This window comes from Schistocerca gregaria, chromosome 8, assembly GCF_023897955.1.
Source record: "Schistocerca gregaria isolate iqSchGreg1 chromosome 8, iqSchGreg1.2, whole genome shotgun sequence".
NCBI classification, from domain to species: domain Eukaryota; kingdom Metazoa; phylum Arthropoda; class Insecta; order Orthoptera; family Acrididae; genus Schistocerca; species Schistocerca gregaria.
In genome coordinates, this window is record NC_064927.1 from 264690958 (window position 1) to 264714461 (window position 23504).

The 23504-nt window shown below is 39.6% G+C and overlaps 1 protein-coding gene across 1 annotated transcript in view; it reads left to right on the plus strand.

Moving 5' to 3' along the window:
- Window positions 1-4798, plus strand: part of LOC126284368 (deoxyribose-phosphate aldolase) — a 165760-nt gene extending 160962 nt beyond the window's left edge. The window contains exon 6 of the mRNA XM_049983239.1: window positions 3437-4798. Coding sequence (XP_049839196.1) covers window positions 3437-3643 — 207 coding nt within the window. The 3' untranslated portion in view covers window positions 3644-4798. The remainder of the gene's footprint in view (window positions 1-3436) is intronic.
- The last annotated feature ends 18706 nt before the right edge of the window (window positions 4799-23504 follow it).

The following is a 23504-nucleotide window of genomic DNA, read 5'->3' on the forward strand; positions in this document are numbered from 1 at the left end:
TGGATGCTCTGTTCGGCGGTTGGGACTGGGAAGTACTGTACCATCCACCATACTCCCCGGATTTAAGTCCTTGTGACTTTGGTTTGATTCTGAAGATCAGGGAACCACTTCGTGGCACTCGCTTCAGAACTGTTCCAGAGATTCGACAGGCAGTAGACCACTCCGTTCCCACCATCAACAGAACAGGCTCTGCTAATACTATACTACACCTTCCATATCTCTGGCAATGGGTTCTACACAACGCTGGTGACGTTTCAAAGAATAGTAACAGGTGCAAGCAAGTAACTCTTTTGTATTGGTTGTGAATAAATAGTTGCCACTATTTAAGTTCCAACCCTCGTATATGTGTCATATAACACACATACACTTTACAGGGGTTCAAGCCACACCTAAACAGCTCAGTGGTTCAACAAGCAACATACCTTCTTGCATGTCCTGAGCAATTGAGAGATAGCATGTAGGCTTCCGATAAAGTAAATTGTTTACTTGAAAGAGGGAGATCAGGTCTTTCAGGTAACCTATGTCCATTTGTGAATAAACAGTTATTATCTCACAACATTTTTAAGAGCACATATCATATGAATGCAGTCAATTTCTGATTTCTCTTTTAAGAAAAGGTTTCATGTAAGACTAAATGGACCATTTGAATCAGCATAGCTTGAATAAAATACTGGTAATGAAGTATTTCCCAAACAAGAATTTCAGTGTCTAACTGTAGTAGATTTACTACAAATGTAATAGAAAAAGGAAAAAAAAATAGTTGTCTCAGGAGCAGTATTACAGAAACACTTTTCTGCATTTCAGCCTCTTTCTTTTTTTGCCTGTTACTCTTCTGTTGTATCTATTGTCATGTTCTGGAACCATACCCTAGAGGCTCTATTCTTCTTCTTCTGCACTGTGTCCTCTGTTTCTAACTGACCAAAGTGGCAGAGTGGATAGCACACTGGACTCGCATTTGGGAGCACAACAGTTCAGTTCAAATCCACATTCAGCCATCCTGATTCAGGATTTCCTTTGTTTCCCTAAATTTGTCCAGGCAAATGATGAGATTGTTGCTTTGAAAGCACAGAGCCAATTTTCTTACTTGTCCTTGAAGCATTCCAGGCCTGTGCTCTGTCTCTAATGATCTTGAGTCGATGGAACGTTAAAACCTAATTTTCCTTCTGTCTTCAGTTTCTTCATTCCAGCATAGTGTTTCCCTCCATCTCTTTTTGTTGCTTGTCATCCCCCATACTACTTCTGTCACACTTACTGATGTCCTGTTAAATCTACCTCATTCCTCTTCCACTATTTTTGGTCCATCCATTCTGAGATTGTTGTTCACCATTCTGAGGTACTCTATCCTGTTCACTTATTCATTCACGTTCCATACTTTTATGGGCCTATCCTGGTTTTCTGTCCTTTTTGTATTCTTAGCTACTCTCAGGTTCATTATTAGCAATGGTCATTATCCAAGGACTCTGATAATTTTACATTGATATCTGTGAGTTTCCTATTCATTCCTCAGTTGGAGAGGGTATAGTCAACTACCAACTTCCCACTCAAGACATTATCATATTAAGTGGCTCTCTTTTTTTTCTTGAACAAGGCGTTCTTGACCAGAAACCATTCCTTTGGGAGAAATTCAACAGTCTTTCGCTGTTCTCATTTCAACTGCACTCAACTCTCTGGTCCAAGCACTTTTTCATATCTTTGTCTTTCTTTTCTAATTGTGTATTTAAATTCCCTAATACTAACACATTCTTTCTTCCTATCTCTTTCTGCATTCCCTCTTCAAGGTTGTGTTTTTCTGGAGAAGTGCAGCCTACCTGTGGCCATACACTTGTAACACTTCCAAGGTCTTTCCCTCAAAGACATTTTTATCTTCAGCATCATATCACTTATTCTCTCCATTTTTATTTTTGACCTATCTCTAATTACTACTTCTACTCCATTTGTCCCTTCATCATCATTCCAACTCTAATATAATGGATAGACCTTTCTTGATTCTCTCCATTCTTCTCCTTTCAATCTTGTTTCTACTGACACCAACAAATTCAAATTCCTTCTTCCCATCGTCCACTATCTCCTGCACCTTCCCAATCAAGGACCAAATATCATTGCTCCAAATCCATCTTTACAGATGAGTTGTCATTTATCATATGTATCTTTTCTGAGGCTTGTCTCATTCTTGAAAGCAGAGGTATCATCTAGTACTGGCTTACTGAGCCCATCATAGCTTCTCCAGAACCCCACCCCATTGGCTGTCACTTTTCATGGATCTTGAATGACATTCATAGCTGCTGTAGATATCTTGGGTCACACACATTCCCCACTGTACTTCACCCCCACTGGCAGTCCCCTATTTTGTGCTATTGCCAGTCTCCTACTATATGGACAAGGTGTTCGGAGTGTGGGAGACAGTGTTACACTTGTGCATTTCTTTATTTTTATATAATAGTGTGCATTTCTGTTTATGAAACTGTTTCTAGTGCACAAACAAGTTTTCATATTGAAGCAGAGAGATACCTCCACTATTTTGATAACAGTCCAACACGATGGTAGTAGTTGAAGATGTACAAATCATGAGTTCTGCATATAATGAACAAAAATGAGTATATAAGTGTTCTTTGTGTGAGAAATACAATGCAGGGTATGATAATATGTGTGTGCCATGTCATATTTTAACAAAAAACACCAGGAGAAAAATGCAAGTAAATAGACATGTAAGTGTAGTAATTACTAGTGTCAGTGATTAGCTAGCACACTTTGGATCTTAGTCTCAGAAAACAACAACATGACAAATGCCTACATTCTATTATTTCACTGTCCAACTTTATGATCAGTGATGAAGCCTGCCTAGCATTGGTTACTTCATATTTTCATTGTGTTGGGTATCATAAAAGTGTTTTTCCAACTAATTGAAATATAATATTATTTCCTATATTGACATTGCAAAACGAATTAATAGTGTTTATACAAACAAAGTGATATATCATTCCCACATAGCAAGAACAGAAATTTGCCCATGTTGGATATCTGTGTAAAGCCCACTGACTGTGTATGATATACAATCCTACAGTGCAGAATTCTGTTAAGACTACAGGACATTTTGAATTATATGAATTCATATGTGCCTATGTCACCACATAGGTATAACTGAACCAATGCACTTCCCAACACAATTGATTTGCTTCTCTTTTGATACACAAAGATTTTCCTAATTGGTAACTGAATAGCCCTAACCCTTTCCTTCTTGCCAGATGTCACCTTCTGGTTGAATGTTGTTAAATGTTTTCTTGCTTGTATAAGTTTTTAAAATTCTTCTGTGACTAATTTGGAATTACCAGACAAATAACAACTGCCACTGCATAGAATGTATTTTTTAATGGTTAATAGTTAGTTTATAAGGATATATTATATACGACTAAGATAAATTGTTGAATTTTATTTTCAGGTTGGTTTCAAACCTGCAGGTGGCATACGCACAGCTAAAGATGCACTGAATTACCTTATACTAATGAAAGAAGAGCTAGGAACAAAATGGATGTCCCCAAGACTATTCCGCATAGGAGCATCAGGGTTGTTGTCAGATATTGAAAAACATTTGTATCTCCATACCACTGGTAAATTTGCCAACACACAGGATTTTTTGATGGGCTGAGGGGGAAAATAGGATGACAAGATGGATGGACGGAGGACACACACACACACACACACACACACACACACATTTAACATTATGACCTTAATAAGTGATCATTTCTCTGTGTAGTTTCCCTACTCCATGTATTTAATGTTTTTATATACAAACAATGATTAAATGTGCTTGGCTGTTACTACATACTTGAAGATACACCCAGTCATTAATTAATTCAAGGGAAGTCATCTGCAGTATATGTTCTCTATCCCAGATGGAATAATGTTTATTCTCTCAGTGACACCATGCCTGTCTTTCTGGAGTTGTCATATCCCCAGAAATGTATGAGACATTTATAACCTCTGTCACTTTTCCTTGTAGAATAAAAACAATTACCTACATTAATTTCCGCACTGTGAGTAATTTCCTCAGTTTTAGTGGAGGGTTTCTTTGTTTTCATGTGAACTTATTTGGGATGACTGTGACTGCTTATGAATACAAACATTCATACACCCAGTACATTTAACAGTTTGTTGCCAGAGGTGGTTGCTACATAGAAGAAAACGATTGATATAAGAAAGTTTTATTTTTATTCATTGTTCTTGGACCATGCATTGTTGTATTATGGATTGGAATGTACTGTATCAAAAGAAAAAATTTATTTGAGAAAACTAGAAAATTATGAGACAGGTTTGCTGGGTGGCATTGACTTTCAGGAGGCGTACTTTCATTATTCCCAATACACAAATAAAAGTACACTATCTTGGCTTATGGCACAAGTAGTTCCTTTCTGGAGGAAGAGAAGCGGATACGTTGAGGGGAGATTAAGAAAAAGGGCAGGTCACTCAAACCTCACGATGAGTGTGACTGACTGCAGTGCTTGTCTCTGGGTGACCCACTGTCTGTTTTTTAATCTTCTGTCAACCTATACTACTCTCTTGTCTGAGGAAGGATCTACCACCACCAAAAGCCAAGATGTGTACTTTAATGTGTGTCTATTGGTAGTACTGAAAATTCATCTCCTTAAGGTAAGTATTGGCAGCAATTCCGTCTCATAATTAAAGAATAAAATTTATGTAAGACAAAACTAATGTAAGTGAAATTTTGTTTGGATATCTGTTGACTGTATGTTGTACTATTAAATTACATAATTTCTTTAGTAAAGGCTAATACAGCCAGCATTACTCTTTCATTTTAATTTTGTCCAAATGTTACAGGTGTTAAACATCATTTCTGAATTACTGATGCTGCTTTATGAAATATTAAGCACAAATTTTGCCACATGAAAAATAATTGAACTTGCACTGGTGGTAATAAAATAACTATCATACAAGCTTAGGAATTCTGTGGCAGTGAAGTTAGTCACTGAAATGAACAAGGGAGCAGTTGGTACAATTACGGCTTTTCATTTAACAGCCCAAATTTATCTTTTATGGCACTGTCACACAACAGCATTGACATCTGACAGCATCTGTATCCTTTGTGTACTCACTTTGTATCTCTACCATTGCCTCTGCTCTCTTATACACCATAATACACAAACACAATAAAGTTACACTCACAGTTAATGTATTTAGAATACATAGCTTCATGTTTCTAGAGTGAAATTTTCACTCTGCAGCGGAGTGTGCGCGGAAACTTCGTGGCAGATTAAAACAGTGCTTTCAGGGCTGAGACTCGAAATCGGGACCTCTGCCTTTCGCGGGCAAGTGCTCAGTTGGCAGAGTCAGTGCAGTATTCAGTTTTAATCTGCCAGGAAGTTTCATAGCTTCACATTTTACATAAATCCTCACAGATAATATTTTTGATTTGTGGCTAAACATTTTGATGGGTGTGAGTTGAAAGGGGGAGGGGATGGACACAGGCTTTTAAGAAACAAAAATCTGTAAACATGTGACAATAGTTATTGCCAGGTAATTATTACGTACATTTCAGTAAGTTCTGATTGTTTATTTACAAGATAATCAGAAGATGTATCAAATCCAGTAAAACTGTTTCCCACTGGTAAGCAAAGTGAAATGTTAAAAAGGCTTAGTTTATTAATATAAATGCCAGTGCTCTAAATTTTCTCAGTAGTGTTTCTCAACAAGAATGTCGTCTTCTCTCCAGAGATTCCCTTTTTAATTCACAGAGCATTCCTGTAATACTCACAGGTTGATAATGGACATACGGGTTATAAATGTAGCAGCACACCTCTAGATTGCTTCAGTGTCTGCTTTAATCTGACCTGGTGAGGATTCCAACTACTCAAGCAGTACTCTGGACAGGGTTGCACAAGTGTTCTGTGTATCGTCTCCTAAATAGAAGAGCTAATGTTTCCTAGTATTCTCCCAATAAACTAAAGTTGTACATTTGTCTTCCTTATAATTGATATTATGTGCTTGTTCTATTTCATTCATTTTGCAATTATGTGCATACATATTTAGTTGATGTTATTGTGTCAAACAGCTCACCACTAATATTGTATTCCAATATTACAGGGTTGTTTCTCCCACACAACTTCATTTTCTACATCTAGCTCAAGCTTTCATTCATCACACCAAATATAAATTGTGTAAGTCGTCCTATATCCTCATCTAGTCATTCAACAACAGCAGTTCCCCCCCCCCCCCCCCCCCCCCCCATACACACTACAGCATAATCATCCAACGGTTGCAGATTTCCACTGACCCTATCTGTCAGATTATAGAGAATAAGAACAATCCTATCACAATTCCTAGGGGCATTCCTGATGATACCTTTGTCTTCTGCATATTTTGGACTTTCATTACCAGTCTACAGTGGGGGGCAATGATAAATGCATTGTGGAAATACAGGAATATAGGATCTGCCTGTTGTCATTCAGCCATGGTTGGCAGATCATCATACAAGAAATGTGCAACCTGAATGCTGCTTGAGTGATGCTTCGTAAATCCAAGCTGATTTGTGGACAGAAGCTATTCTGTTTCAAGGATATGTAATGTATTTGAACTTAGAATATGCTCAAGAACGGTGCAGCTAACTGACATTAATGATATAGTTAAGCAATATTGTGGGTCTACTCTTGTTTACAGGAGTCAGTTGCACTTTCTTCCAGTCATTTGGGATTCTGCACTGGTTGAGAGATTTGTGATAAAGGCAAGCTATTTGATGAGGCTGTGCTCTGTAAAACTGAATTGTGATTCCATCCAGACCTGGTGGCTTATTTCAACTCATTCAGTTACTTTTCAATGTTAGTGTGATGGTATTTCAACCAAAGTACTGAAGTCTTTTACTCCTCAGGAATCTAACACTATTCAAATACATATGCTGCCTAATGACATTTATGGTTGATAAAAAAAAGTAAATTTAGAAAGTGCTGTACAATTCACAACTACAGAATTACCAGGGTAATCCCAAAAGTAATGTCTCCTATTTTTATAAGTACATAGACCAGTTTATTTCTACAATTGTTTACATCAGTTTACAGCTTGAACATTTAGCTATTTTTCAACATAATCACCATTTCTGTCTATGCATTTTTGTGGGACCAAGTCATACCAGCTTGCCGCCTTGCTGTTCAGAAAGTTATGAACCTCTTCTTTCACCTCATCATTAGAGCTGAATTGCTGGGACCACAATTAATGCTGACAGATACTGTGAGACTCCGAAAAACCCAAACAGGCAATTCAGAACCGGAGAAGAGGAATGTTGAGCAAGGAGTGCGTACACATTCTCCGTGACAATGGTTGCCCACACATCGCTTGGCAAACCATTGCTCTCCTGGAACATAATCAGCCACCCACCCTATAGTCCTGACTTGGCACCCAGTGACTATCACCTGTTCCCTAGGTTACAAGAACATTTGGCCAAAAAAGCGATTCAGCTCTGATGACAAGGTGAAAGAAGAGGTTCATAACTTTCTGAACAGCATGGCGGTGAGCTGGTATGACATGGACATACAAAAACTGCCACAGCATCTACAAAAATGCATCGACAGAAATGGTGATTCTATCAAAAAATAGCTAAATGTTCAAGCTGTAAACTGATGTGAACCATTATAGAAATAAACAGGTCTATGTACTTATAAAAAAAATAGGAGACTTTACTTTTGGGATTACCCTCATAGAAATAGAAATAATTTCCATGTCTAATATGCATTCCTATCTAGGGTTCAGAATTGAGTTTGATATACCACAGGTGACAACAGACATCAGTCAAGAATGTGAGAAACCCAATATATTAAAAAACAAAGAATTTCTCATAACCCAATCTCAAAATTTATCATAATATTGGGACCTGGAATGTTAAGTCCACATAACTTTAATATTTGTACTAAACAAAGCTTCACTCTGACAGTATACACTGAGAAGCCAAAACAATATGACCACATAGCGCCACAACACTGGATGCCATCTGGTGGTGTTTCGGGCATGTGAGGCAGTAACAAACGTATGTGAGCAGAGAAACCTAGCAAAGGGCTGCAAATGGGTAAATCCATTAAGATAAGTGACTTTCACAAAGGGCACATTATTATTACGCAAAGCCTGTGAACAAGTATATCCAAAATCGTGAAGCTGGTCGAATATTCAAGTGCTACTGTTGTGAGTGTCTACGGAAAGAGGTAGGACAGTGAAACCACCACTAGGTGCGAAATGGTTAAATTGTCCATGACTCTTCATAAAATCTAGAGTTTAGAGGCTTGTCTGTTCTGTAAAATAGGATAGTTAGTGATCTGTGGCATCTCTGCTGTAAAAGCACAGTGCTGGTGCTCACACAAGTGTTTCAGAGCATACCATTCATTGTACATAGTTGAACTTGGAGCTTCTCAGCAGACCATCCCAAGGTGTTCGTTCACATATTGACCCAATGACACTGTCAGTTATGGTTACAGTGGACATGGGACCATCAGGATCCAACCTTCGATCAATTGAAACATATTGGCTCTGGATGAATCACATTTTTGCTACACTAGGTCGCTGGTTGTCTCCACAAATGCTGTCATCGACACGAATCGTGGTTTTAAACATGCAGCGTGCTGCAGATGCGGGGTGCTCAGAGTGGTATTGTGCTATGGAGACATTCTCCTATGCTTATGTGAGACCTGTGTTAGTAATCACACACATGCTGATAGCTACAAAGCACCTGCATCCTTCATGCTTGACGTCTTCCCCAACAGCGATGTCATCTTTAAGCAGTATAATTGTCCATTTCTTGGAGCCAGAACTGTGCTTCAGTGGTTTGATTAGTATTATAGTGAACTCATGTTGATGTCTCTGTGACCAGATCTGCCTGATGTAAATCCTACAGAAGCCATCTGGATCGCTATTGGGCAACATCACTAAGCTCACAAATCAGTGGCCTGTTATTTACACAAATTACATGACCTTCACCTAGACATCTAATGCCACATACCTCCACAGATCCCTGATAAGCAGAATCGATGATATATTTTATTCCGAAAATGGACAAATAAGCTATTAAAAATGTGATCATAATGTTTTAGCTCATCGGTGTATAGACAACTGACACTGATCTGTGTAGAGTTTGCTTTGAAGTATTAGATACAGACAGCAACAGTAGTGTTTGTGCCCTTTCTTCAAAGTAGCTTTTTTTTTCATTTACGTATATAAAGTGAGTTAGAAGTAATAATTCCCATAGTTATCAGCTGTAATGCCATTTGTTGTTGCTATACTTAAAAGAAGTAGGCTGCTGTTGCTTTTTTTCCTGTCAGCGTGTAACTTGAAACATCTCTGAAGGCTCTCTTTCATGCTGGGACTTACAAAACACCTGGCAATTTATGCTTGTATGCATGAATGACTATGATATCACTTTAGCCCTCAAACAAATTCTCACAAGTATAATTATCATAACCTCTGACACTTCAGTTAAGAATCCTGATTACATAGTTCTTGATTTATTTGTTAAAACTGCTCTTTTCATCCTTCCAGTATGCACTCTATCCACTGTCAAGAATCATTCGTCAAAATGCACCGATTTTAACTACCATCAGATGTTCCTTTTTTCCCTTCTTTTCTCAAGTCATCAGTCTTCCGTCTAGTCTGATGCAGCCTGCCACGAATTCCTCTCGCCAATATGAATAGTTTTTTTGTTGCCACTTCCCCCAGTGATTTTAGAAATGCTGATGGAATGTTATCTATCATCCCTGCCTTATTTGATCGTAAGTCTTCCAGAGCTCTATTAAATTCTGATTCTAATACTGGATCCCCTTTCTCTTCTAAATCGACTCCTGTTTCTTCTTGTATTACATCAGACAAATCTTCCCTCTCAGGGGCCTCATTGTGCTGTTTCCACCTATCTGCTCTCTCCTCTGCATTCAATGGCAGAATTCCTTTTGCACTCTTAACATTACCAAATTTGCTTTTAAAATTTCACTAAAGGTTGTTTTTACTTTCTTATATGCTGAGTCAGTCCTTCCAACAATCATTTCTATTTGGATTTTCTTCACTTTTCCATGCAGCCTTTTCATCTTAGCTTCCCTGCACTTCCTCTTTACATCATTTCTCAATGACTTGTATTCCTGAATTTCCCTGAACATGTTTTTACTTCCTTCTTTCATTGATTAACTGAAGTATTTCTTCTGTTACCCATTGTTTCTGCAGTTACCTTCTTTGTACCAATGTTTTTCTTTCCAACTTCAGTGATTGCCCTTTTTAGAAATGTCTGTTCCCCTTTTTTGAGATGTCCATTCCTCCTCAACTGTACTGCCTCTTGAGCTATTCCTTATTGCAGTAGCTATAGCCTAAGAGGACTTCAAGCATCTCTATTCATTCCTTAGTACTTCCATATCCCAGTTCTTTGCATTTTGATTCTTCCTGACTAAACTCTTAAACTTCAGTCTATTCTTCATCACCACTACATTGTGATCCGAGTTTATATCTGCTCCTGTGTACACATTACAGTCCAGTATCTGATGTTGGAATTTGTCTGACCATGATGTAATCTAATTGAAATCTTCCCATATCTCCCGGTGTTTCCAAGTATAATTCCCTCTATTGTGATTCTTGAGCAGAGTATTCACAATTTCTAGCTGAAATTTATTACAGAAATATGTTAGTTTTTCTCCTCTCTCATTCCTAGCACCAAGCCAATGTTCTGCCATAACCCTTATTTTTACTCCTTCCCATACAACCACATTCTGGTCTCCCATGGCTATTAGATTTTCATCTCGCTTTATGTAGTGCACCCTTTCCACATCCTCATATACTTTCTCTGTCTCTTCATCTTCAGCTTCAGCTTGTGATGCTGGCATGTTACCTGAGCTATGATTGTCAGTGTTGGTTTTCTGTCAATTCTGATAAGAACAACGCTATCGCTGAACTGTTCACAGTAATGCACTCTGTGCCATACCTTGTGTTCATAATGAATCCTGCTGCTGTTGATATTACCTTAAACTCATCTGACCATAAATCCTTGTCTTGTTTCCATTTCACTTCACTGACCACCACTATATCTAGGTTGAGGCTTTGCATTTCCCTGTTTCAGCTTTGATCACTGACCATAATGCCTTTGATTTGTTTTCACTATCCAATATAAATCTATTATTTACCAGTTCTTCGGCTTCCTTTACAACTTTTTTAAAAAATATTTTTGTAAGCTTTTACATTGGTAACAAAATCAGAACTTCTTTTATGTTTTAGTTCCCTATGTAGCCATCTTTTTCTTGTACTTGAGATTTTTATTCCTTCAGTAATCCACTTTACTTTACTTCCTACTTTCTTATTATGTACAGTAAGGGGGAAAATTTCATTAAAAACATGTAGGAAGTTTTCCAAGAAAGTAGCAAAATTTTCAGAGCATGAAATATTATGATATATAGCCATCTCCACCTTATTTAATTTATGATGGAATAAGTTCATATTTTCTTTGCTGAACTGGCGTTTTATGTAGATTTTTTAAAATTTTTTTAGCAAGGTTCTATTGTTTTTGGTAACTCCATAAACAGAGTGCCATGATCAGAAAGTCCTATATCTAAACAAAACTTATTTGCCTCATTATAAGTGTAATTGGGTAAATATTATCTATACATGTTGCGAACATTTTGTTTACTTGAGTAAAATCTGTGAAATTTGTGTTGAAACCCAACATTTGAACCATAGAAATGAATTTTGTTGTGTTACTGGCTTCACTGGCTAGATGTATGTAAGCCAGTGTTCATTCAAGCATAGAATCTTCATATTTAGTATTTCTGACAAAGTGATTTGCAAGTCGTTAGTTTTGTTACTCAGCCATTTGTGTAGTTTGAACTTAATCCATTTATGTTCAAGCGCATTACGAACATATTGTTCCTCTTTTTAAAAAAATATTCCCAATGGCATATTCCTGATGATGGTGACATGTTTGATCGCCGACATATTGTGCCCGTTGGACGCTATAGACCGGCAGTACACCCTTGGATATTTTGATTATCAAATACGCTGGGAGAAACTCAAGAATCACTTCCTAATGGCATCTGGTTTGAAACGCTGTTTGTGTATTTTCGTTTTAACTTTGTTATCAATTTTCACACCACATCTCTGCATACCAGTTTCCCTTATTAAATATGGTCTTACATATATCACTATATGTATGGCTGAATGTTGCCAATCCTAGACTGTTTAGATGCAGTCCATCTTGTCCTACACATTTATCACTGACAAATTTATTTGAATCCACGAAAACTGAACCAAGCCTATTACACTGCTCTCTGATGCAATTATTTAACCTGTCTACATACTTATCACTTACCGATCTTCTGTGCAGAATAATATTAATATGTAACTTTGGTGATGGGTTCATGTTTTTTGCTGTCCAAATGAGAGTTCTTGGTTCATTTACCATCTCTTCTTCACTGCTGTTTCACAACGAGTTCGTCCCCATACACCTTTGTAGTTTTCATTGCGATGTACTGGAGGGAATGCATTTTGTTTCATTGTCTGCATGTCCTTGAGGTGATTATTTAATTGATGTATACCTATCCCTGGGCAGGCATCAATTTTAGTATTCAATACTGCAACATTTTTAATTAGTGAATCACCAGTTATTAAGAATTCATTTCTGGTGCTTTGTTTGCCACGTTCTTGAAGCTTCCTTCCTTTGTTTTTGTACTTTACTGCAACCCATGTGCCATATTTTGTATTTCTTCAACATATTTTGTATTTCTTTCTACACAATTTTCGTCATTATCATCACTTTTTTTCGGTTTGCATATCGCTTTTAACACTTTGAGTCTGACCCTTTTTCTTGCCATTTTCCTTCACTGATTCATTGTTTCCACATATCCATAAACATTACATTTTTCATTTAACAGTTTCACATTTTATTGCTTCAAGATTATAATTTCTTTTCTGAGAGTCTCAGTGTCACTATTCAGTAACTTGATAATTTCGTCTTTTGAATTAATCGTGCTGAGAAAATCTTCATCACTAACACAGTTATGACATGACCACCCTATATAATCATTTACGAACTTGAGATTCACGTTCGCACACTTTCCGTGTAACCAGAAGTTACATTTCACAGAGAGAATGCCTTTAATCACATGTTTTTTGCATTCTTTGCACCATGAGTTATGAAACTACTTTTTAGCTCAGATTGAAGTGTCACTATGTTGTTCTACCGGCACCATTTTGCACATGTATGTCCATTCTTTTACATAAGAACACTACTCACTACGTCATAAATCAACATTTGGGGACACCATGGTCAACTCATTCCCATTAATCTAAGGAGGCAAAATGTGAAAATACATCAAGAAAGAACAAACCAAGTTATTTGCATGGAGAAACCCAAGAGAATACTCTAGACAAGATAAATTAGATGTGTGCCCACAACAGTAAACCAACTCAAAAGTCGACATAAAAGTTTTCTGGGTTTGGTACCGCATCATAGACCCAGAAGAAGGCCGCTGCAATCGTGGCCGAAATGCTGGCTTTTATATAGCAGCAGTAGTTTTTACATTATGACGCGGTACCAAATCCAGAAAACTTTTATGTTGACTGACTCTGGCTGTGGAAGCCTACGCAGTTATATCAACTCAAAAGTGTCTCATCCTAATCATAAAACTTCACACAGGAAGGGAAAGAATGCAGTGAGTTCATAAACAGTTCATAAAATATGAAAGGGTTAAGGCTAGAATGTGATGTGGTGTGACAGAAGTGCACATTTGTAAAGAAGATTTCAACTGGCAGACCAATGCCAAAAGAGCATGTGTAACCCATGGCAGAGAACAGCGATGATCATGGCGTCACTAAAACAATTTCTGCAAGGGCACACGAGGGGTAGGAGGAGTACTCAGAATACAAATATCTAATCTATGGAAGTTCAGCATGACAAGGCATATGAAACACTTAGTGGTAAGGCAGAGGAAAAAGGGGGAGGGGGGAGGGGGGAGTGGGGAATGCTGTATTGCAAGTACGAGGGGAGGTGAGTAGAGGAGGAGGAACAGCTCACTTTCACTTAAAAGTGTGTTGTGTGAGGCAGGGAGGTGCAGTCTATTGTACAGGCATTTAGAGGAAAAAGGGAAGTGTGCATCTAGCATTTGATTTGAAAGCACAGGAGGGAATGTGTTCCAGCAGCATGATGCTAAGTATGCATAAAAACATAGTAGGACAATGCTATCTAACATTGAGGTAAATGCCAATAATGAACAGCAGAAACTGGTACCCAATTTATACGAGGGTCGGTCAAAAAGTAATGCCTCCCATTTTTTTTCTACTTAACTTAATTTTTTTAAGTGAAAAATTTGAATTTGGCGCCATTCCTCAAACCTTCTTCTGCAATCCACTGCAGTAGTAACTTTCTGTGTCAACAGGTGGCAGCACAGCAGAAGTTTGTAAGATGGCCGACATCGATGTTCGTTTGAGACAGCGTTGTGTGATTGAATTCTTGAATGCAGAAGGTGAAACGCCCATACGCATTCATGAAAGACTGAAGAAGGTGTATGGTGTTGTGACAGTGGATGTCAGCACTGTTAGACGATGGGTTCGTCGTTGTAAGGAAGCTGAAGGGCAAACACCGTTGACTGACGAAAAGCGGAGCGGCAGGCCAGTGAGTGCAGTGACTCCACACAACATTCAGCAAGTTGATGACATCATTCGTGGTGACCGTCGGGTGACTGCAGATGAAGTGTGTCGCATTATTTCTCTTAGTAAAGGCAGTGTGATCACGATTATTAAACAATTGGGGTACTCAAAAGTTTGTGCACGGTGGGTTCCAAGAATGTTAACCAATCAGAATAAAGAGGCAAGGAAAACAATAGCCTCCCAACACTTGCAGCACTTCCGTTTGGAGGGAGATGAGTTTCTGAAAAAAATTGTGACCGGGGACGAAACATGGGTGCATTTTTTTGAACCCGAATCAAAGAGGCAGTCAATGGAGTGGCGTCACACAAGCTTGCCGAGGAAGAAAAAATTCAAAACTGTGCGATCGGCAGGGAAAGTTATGGCAACAGTTTTCTGGGATACAGAGGGTGTGATTCTGGTTGATTTTTTGGAGCAGGGATGCACAATAAATTCTGTTCAATACGTCACAACCCTCAAAAAACTTAAAGCACGTCTTCAGCGAGTTCGCCCAACAAAATCAATGGCAGATGTTCTTCTTTTGCATGACAATGCAAGACCACACACCAGTCGTCACACCTCTGACGAGATTGTCAAAATTGGGTGGGAAGTTTTGCCTCATCCCCCATACAGCCCTGACCTGGCACCATCAGACTTCCATCTGTTCGGGCCACTAAAAGAAGCTCATCGTGGGATTCATTTTGAAGATGAGGAGGCCGTCAAAACATCTGTGCGTCAATGGCTTAGGAAGCAGAGCTGTGATTTTTACCGTGCTGGGATACATGCCCTTGTTCAAAGATGGACGAAAACTGTAGAGATGGGCGGAGATTACATTGAAAAATGACAAAATGATCCTCAATGTTGTGGTTTTCAACCTATGTAATTGCATTTAAATTTCCTGACAATTAAACTTAGAAAAAAAATAGGAGGCATTACTTTTTGACTGACCCTCGTACATGAAAGGGTCTTAACTTTTGTATCACAAAAACCAAGTGCAAGGCAGCACAGGCAACAATGTTTAGGAAGGCTTAGTTCAGATTATTAGTACAGTATTTGTTTTACTTTTGAAACAGTAATAGGATGACACAGTGCATCTCTATGTTGTCCGCATAAAAACCACGATAGAGTTGCCTCAAAATGACAAAAATTTTGATACAGAAGAACCAAGATGAAATAAGGAATACTGCAGTTTAAATTTCAGATTAAAATTATGCTGTTTAAGACAGATGAGCAGGAAAAGAATGCTTATTATTTTACTGGACAAAGGTCAGGAAAATTTTGTATTGAGGGACTGAAGGGATATGGTCAGTTAAGCAGACATAGAAATTGAAACCGACCCATTATTTTTAACCCTAATGGAAATAAATGTTTGTAAATTGATAATGGCTTTATCTTGTCTGCAGAGCAGTGGAACATTATTAACAAAAATTAGATGAAGGTTTGAAGAGCAACATTGCAAAAAGAGGCTGCACATTCTATATTTAATGACTAAACAAAATACTCAAGAAAGCAGCTTGTAAAAATTAGTACTGTAGAACAGCTTTAATAAGGTAAACACAATGCATTCCTTCAATGGGCAAAACAATCATTGTCAACAAAAGATATCTACAAGCAAAATACACTACATCAAAATTCTACAACGAAGCTGAATAATACAAATTGCCTAATATAGTCAAATCAGAAAACAGTAGATGAAAGATGATAACTTTAAATACCAGAAATCTTCATAAATGCTTAAAATCTCCACAAAATACAAATAGCTGTGTGCCTGGGCCATGCTTCACACAAAATCATTTAACATTTACTTACAACCACTTAAAACCCGTTCACTATATGATAGTCAACTGAGCATGTACATTGGCCCAAATTCTTTGTTAGAGAAAAACCACAACTTAAAAGGCAGACAGTAGACAAAAGATCTTTCAAAAGGCAATGGTGAAATAGTTGCCTATGAAGTTCATTACAGTTTATGCTCACCGAAAACTTATACTGTACAACAATTAGACTTAATTACTGTAGCCAAGATGATGAAGAAGAGAAGTGGTAGCATAGCTGGCTTTCTCAAGGAGACAGCTGTGCTGATCCACGTGTTTACACCATGTGATCTGTGCTCGTCAAATGTTCACAAGTAACAAACTTAGATGACTCCAAAATTCATTGGTGTCTCAACTGGAAACTAACGGCATGCTAAACTGAACGATGGATAATGGTTTTACTCTGGCCTCTGGGGGGGGGGGGGGGGGGTGACAGTGTAAAATGGACCATTTAGCATCACTCAGTCATCTTCTCTCATAAATTAGTATTCATTGTATCATTCTCAATGTCCACCAAAAAGCACTGATTGTACAACAGAAACATCACCACTTAAAACAACTGACACAGGAACTCTTGCTTGCATAAATTACCTTCAACCAAATTAACCTGAGGACATCTTTCCTGCTTGCAAATAACTTCATACATTATTTCGCTATCCTCTGGGGATGACAGATAAATGTCATCATATTCTGACCTAATTTCAGGGGTACAACAGATCTATCCTCCACCATTCATTATCACTCATATTAACATAAGTCATTTAATATGTCATAGCTTCATGCATTGAGGTAACCAGTTACAAGCTACTACCACTTATAAAAAACTAAAGGCATGGACAGAGAAAGACTTGGATGTGGGGAGAGAAAATGTAGACACACACACACACACACACACACACACACACACACACACACACACACACCCACACAGAGAGAGAGAGAGAGAGAGAGAGAGAGAGAGAGAGACTTCTCATCACAGTAACTAGGCACAACATACTTCAGCAACTATATGGTTTAAAACAAGGATAAGAAATCTGTTGCAGTACACAAGTCCCACAGAAGTATGTGTGTAAATTACATAGACATTAACTAGCCAACCAGCATACATGTGAAGTGCTTATGCAAGGAACAATTACACATTCAGCACATCTCACAATAACTACGCTCACAAAAATTTAAAGTCCAAATTGCCCTAAGGAAAGACACCTCCAAACAAAAATCAATAACTGCATAAGATGAAAATTTTAACTTCATGCAATGTACTTCTAAGTATTGAAAGGAAGAAACCCATACAAGCAGCAACACTAATGGTGCATAAAACCACAGCTTAGTATCGTAATGTCCAAGAAAATTTTCTCTCTAAACATATTTGAGTCTATCATATGATGTGCTGCAGGCTTCTAGCAAAATAGTTCTGACTCTCAACGTTTTTACATTGCAGGCAATAGGAATCAAAATGACAGCATGTCATACAAGTACGGAGCTCTAAAAATCACGGTACTTGTTCATTTAAAATTATAATTTACTAATCTGAAAGACCCTGTTTACTCTCTACAGTCTCCTCACAACAAAATGGCTACAGTGCCTCAACACGAAGCAACATGATGATGATGATGATGATGATGATGATGATGGGTTTTGTGGGGCACTCAACTGCACAGTTATTAGTGCCCGTACAAATTCCCATGCTTCACTCAGTCCAGTCTCACCACTTCCACAAGTGATGATGAAATCATGAGGACAACACAAAACCCCTGTCCCCAGGCGGAGAAAATCCCCAACCCGGCCGGTAATCAAACCCGTGACCCCCACGATCCAGGGGACAGCAACGCCAGCCACTAACCACTAGACCATGAGCTGTGGACTGCGTAGCAACATGTACAGTACACTTGTCATATTGTGGTGCAAGGAATGCAGTTGGGGCGGCGACAGCACTGGGGCAGTGGCTGAGGACCATACATATGCAGTACCAGTGTAGCAGCGACGGGCAACGGCAGTGTCTGGCCGGACGGCAGCAAAAGTATGTGCTCCTGGCATTGAGGCCAGGACCCTTACTTACACAGCAGCAGGGATCTTCCCGGTGGTGAAAATGGGTGGTGTGGCAGCAAGTGGGCTGTGTAGCTGGTCAGCAGCAACAGCAATGATCACAACACAGACATTTTGGCCAGTGAGCAGGGCGGTGGGAAAGCAGCAGAGCTAGCCAAACTGCGGTGATCGGACAAGCGGCATCAATGGGCAGTGTGGAGCTGTTGGGCAACAACATGGCAGGGAATCCAAGTCAACGGTGGGTAACACACCTGTGCACTTGGTGAGCCACAGGAATGACACAGACGCACCGTGAATTTTTTTCATGTCCTGGTGCATGGCTCAGAGTTAATGAGTGGTAATGGTGATGGTAAGCCGGCTCCAACTGTGAGATGGGAGGCACAGCACACACGTGCACTGCAAGGTGTGGCTCGGTGCACTCTGTGCACACACATTGATAAGGCACACTGTTCTCCGTGAGGCTCAGCCCGTGCTGCAGCAGGCAGCATTGTATACTTTGCCCCCACGTTTTGGGTTGTGCAAAGACAGTGTACAGTGCTGTGGCACTCAGGCTCAGCATGCAGTGGAACAACAGTGGCAAATACCAATCATTGACACAACATTGAACGTGAACCAAAAGTAAATAGCTGCTCTATGGACTGAAAAGCAGGAATGAATCACGATTCTGACACCAGTGCACAGGGACAGGGAGGGAGAAGTTGTGGCATGCCACAACTGACAATGTGCAGGTGACCGAGCAGTCAGGAGTTATCAGATGGGCTTGTAGGGCTGATATAAAATGACAAAGCAGGAAATTAGATCAAATAAAGAGAATGTATTTCAGAGTTCGGGATACAAGGGGCGCACCTTGGGTAGGTGGTTATCAGGCATAGAAGGTTGAACAAACTAAATAAAATAGGAAAAGAGAGATGACGTTTCAATTTCACTTTAAAATCTGTTGGTGGCTGGTCATAGGGCCCAGAGCCAGAAGCTCTGCCTCCCAGGAAATACATCTGTTCTATCGAGGCCTTGATCCCAAGAGAGAGAAGCAACTGTTCTGCTCTGGAACCCTCCACAGTCCATACATGTGACATACCTCCCCACACACAAAACTGGCTAGGTTGATTGTGTGAACTCAATACCAAACCAAGCAGAGGGCTGAAGAAGTCTATTGTCAGCAGATTTAACCAGAAGGAACTGCCATGGTCCTGAAAGGCAGGTAACTTTTGTCATGTATAGCGCAGCCAAATTTACTCTGCAAGAAAACTTGTAAAGATTTGCCTGTGGCCTTCGAAATAAATATTTTAAACCAATTCCCTATCCCTTGACTGACTGCGATCCTGTACAGTTGCCTTCAGGCACTAAAGCCCAAATGCAACCACATCCGAGATGAGCAGCAATCTAGCTGGAATGGAAGAGGTGATGAGTGGGTGTGGTAACATAATAAGGCTGGGGAAGATGCTAACAGTGTAGTGGTGCCTGTGGGAGCAAGCATGCGCATGTGTGTGTTGGAGGGGGGAGTGCTAATGGATGCAGAATCAGGGGCCATGATGAGAATTGGCTAAGCTGATGGTGCAAATTCACTAGCAAGGCAGTCGGTGTGGAGGAAGGAGAGGAGTGAGAGAGTGAGAAGTAGGAGGGAACAGGACTATGTGCATATTGACAGGATAGAAGGTGTGTATAGTACTGGAGTGGGAGAGTGGAAGGGGATAGACAAATGGAGAATGGGGACCCACTAAGGTTGAGCCCAGGGGAGTTACAAGAATTCTTTGCTAGTCCTTGTCCAGCTGCCTATCTGCTTCCCTGCTCCCATTCCAGTATTACACATGCTTTCTATCCTGCCAACACACCTGTGTAGTCTTTACCCCTTCTCTAACCCCCCACCTCTCCAAATACAATCTCCCAATGGTGCATCTAGCAGCTCTATCCTATTCTCATAATGTCCTCACAAGCTCTCACAGGCAGCACTAGTATTTTCCCCTCACCCCTACACTGCTACTGTTCCCCCTGACTACTCCACAGATATTATGTACCCAAACTATCCACTCCTGGTAGATTGCTGTCCACTTCATGTGCAGTGATGTGTAAGCACCCAGAGACAACAGTGGCCAAGTTGTGAATGTGTGAGAATTTTCTGCTTCTGATTAAGGACTTCATTCGAAAGCTGAATATTTTTAGCATTTGTTTTGATTGCATCTGTTTGTGTCTCAGCACCTCCCCTATGTGAAGAGTGGATATCCTTTCCATATTGTTGCTAGACACATGAAATAATTATTCTTCTTCTTCTTGCATTACGGCCTCTGTAAGACCACCGGTAGCCCCTTCATGGACTGCATCTTCCTCTTCTCCCAGAACCTCTTCATTCTTTCTCCTCTGCTGCTCTTCTTCTGAGATCAGTTTCCATTTCTCCTGGCGGCTCTACTGCTGACATTCTAATCTTTTCCTGTATTCTTCTCTGTCATTGATCTCCGGCATATTTGTCGGTGTATATTTGTTCCTCCAGTTTTCCTTTCCTTCGACCTTAATCCCCAATTCCAACCAGTCCTTCCGAAGTCCAACAATCCACTTGGTTCCTGTCTTTCCCCTTGTCCTCCCTGTTGTTTCCCACACTCTTCGTCATTCTGTCCATACTCATCCTAACTACATGCCCAGCAAACTTTGCCCTTTTTTAGTCTGATTTCCCCAGATATTGTTCTCATGTTCCGGTACAATTCTTCCCTAGGTCTTCGCATCCGCCTCTCTCCACCTCTTTTGGGACCTAGTATTTTTCTCAGTATTTTCCTCTCTCCTTTCTCTAGTTGCTGTGCCCCATTTCTTCCTAGTGTCATCGTCTCAGCAGCATATAATACTGCATTCCTCACTGTTGCCTTGTAGTGGCTTATCTTTGCCTCTGTGGATATATTCTTTTTATTGTATACCTCTCTCGTCATGCAGAAGGCTGACCTCATCTTTATCCTCTCTTTTATTGCCTCCTTACACCTGTTCCTTCCTGTTATAAATTCTCCCAGGTATTTAAATTTTTCCACCATTTGCAATGTGCCTTCCAGTGTTTCCCAGTTTGCAGTGGCGTTTAATGTCTTTGTCTTGTTATAGGCGATCCTCAGTCCCACCTTTCTGGCTACGTTACTTAAGTTGTCGAGTTGTGTCACTTACTATTGCTATGTCATCTGCAAAGGCTAGGCAGTCCACTTGAGCCCTGTTGTCCTTTTTGTCCCCCACATGGGTCTTTGATATTTCCATTTCCTCGTTTATTGCTCTCCACTGCCTGATCACTTCGTCCAGTGCTATATTGAACAACAATGGTGACAATCCACCTCCCTGTTTAACACCAGTCTTGATCTCAAATTCTTCTGGCAGTGCTCCTCTGAATCTCACCCTTGGTTTTCTGTCTATCAGATTTTCTTTTATGAGATCTTGTGTAGTTCCATCAAGTCCTCTGTTCTTCAGGATCCTAACAGCTGTCGATGGAGTCATATGCCTTTGTGAAGTCCACGAAGGTTATTACTGTCTTTTTGTTTTTTAAGGCCCTATTTTCTATCAGTTGCTTGAGGACAAATATCTGTTCTACACAACCTCTTCCCTTCCTGAATCCCGCTTGGTAGTCACCAACTGTACTTTCTACCTGTTCTTCTACTCTCTTGAGCAATAGTTTTGACAGCACCCTGTATCCGACCTCTAGTAGCGATATTCCTCTGTAGCTGTTTGTATCTCTCTCGTCCCCCTTCTTGTGCATTGGTGCTACAATTGCATTCTTCCATCCTTCTGGCAATTTTTTTGTTCTCCAGATCTGGTGCATTATGTTGGTCATGTTGTCTATTGCTTTGTTGCCTCCCCACTTTATCATCTCGGCTGCTATACCATCTTCTCCAGTTGCCTTAATATTATTATTATTATTATTATTATTATTATTATTATTATTCAGATCGCTTATGGCATGTGCGACTTCATCCCTGGTTGGGGAGCATTGCTCTCTCTTCTGTCAGTCCCCAGTTCCAGCTCTTCTTCAGGTGGTACACAGTTCAGCAGGTCGTGAAAGTGCTCTGCAAAAATCCGACAGTTCTCCTTCGCACTGACAGCCAGCTACCCTTTCTTATCTTTTATAAACAGTTCTCTACTCTTGTATCCAATCAGACTCTCTTTGAATTTCTCGAAAAAGTGTCTGCTGTTGTTTTTCCTGTAGTTGGTCTCAATCTCATCCAGTTCCTGCTTCATCTTCTGTCTTCTGGTCTATCTTATTTGTTCGGGCTGCTTCCTTTCTTGCTCTTAAGAAAACTTCCCATTTTTCTGGATCCTTCCTGCTGCTCTAGTCTCTACCGCTTCCTCACATTCCTTGTTCCACCACCAGTGCTTCCGTTTCTTTTCTTCATTTCCCCATAGGTCAGCCTGTTTCGCCATATTTTGCTTCATGTGATCCCATTCATTGAATGATTAAATTCCGTCATCATATCTGGATCAATTGTGAAATAATTCACTACACACATAACATCCTGCCCACAGTACTACTTATGGGATTATTGAAACAATATATGCACTGGTTACCATTGTGTATTGAAATCTCAGTTGTTTTATTACAGATCATTAGTCCACATTTTACAATACTCATCTAATACTGTTATGATTTTCAGTTATAATAGTCCCAACACAGTCTTGCAGAATGTGTATTACACAATAGTGTACTCTTGACTTGCCCTTCAAACATAGTGTTCTCAAGCTAGAGCAGTCAGATTGATCTACAAAGTGCAGTCCATAACTTCATGGACTGCCTATATTTCCGGTCTTATATTAACTATTTGCTTAATAGCTGTTGAGTTTTGTGGTCTGAACCCTATCAAGTAGGCATGTTGAGGGGTACTATTCTATAAATTGTTTGCGTGTGTGTGGATTTCTGATGCAGCTGTGTGTGCATGGGTGTCCATTGTAATATGTTTAAGATACAGGAATTTGTTTCAACAGGAATCAGTCTCTTCATTTTATCTCATGATGTGATACTAATAAATTCAACTTAACATTTTGTACGCAGAATTCAAA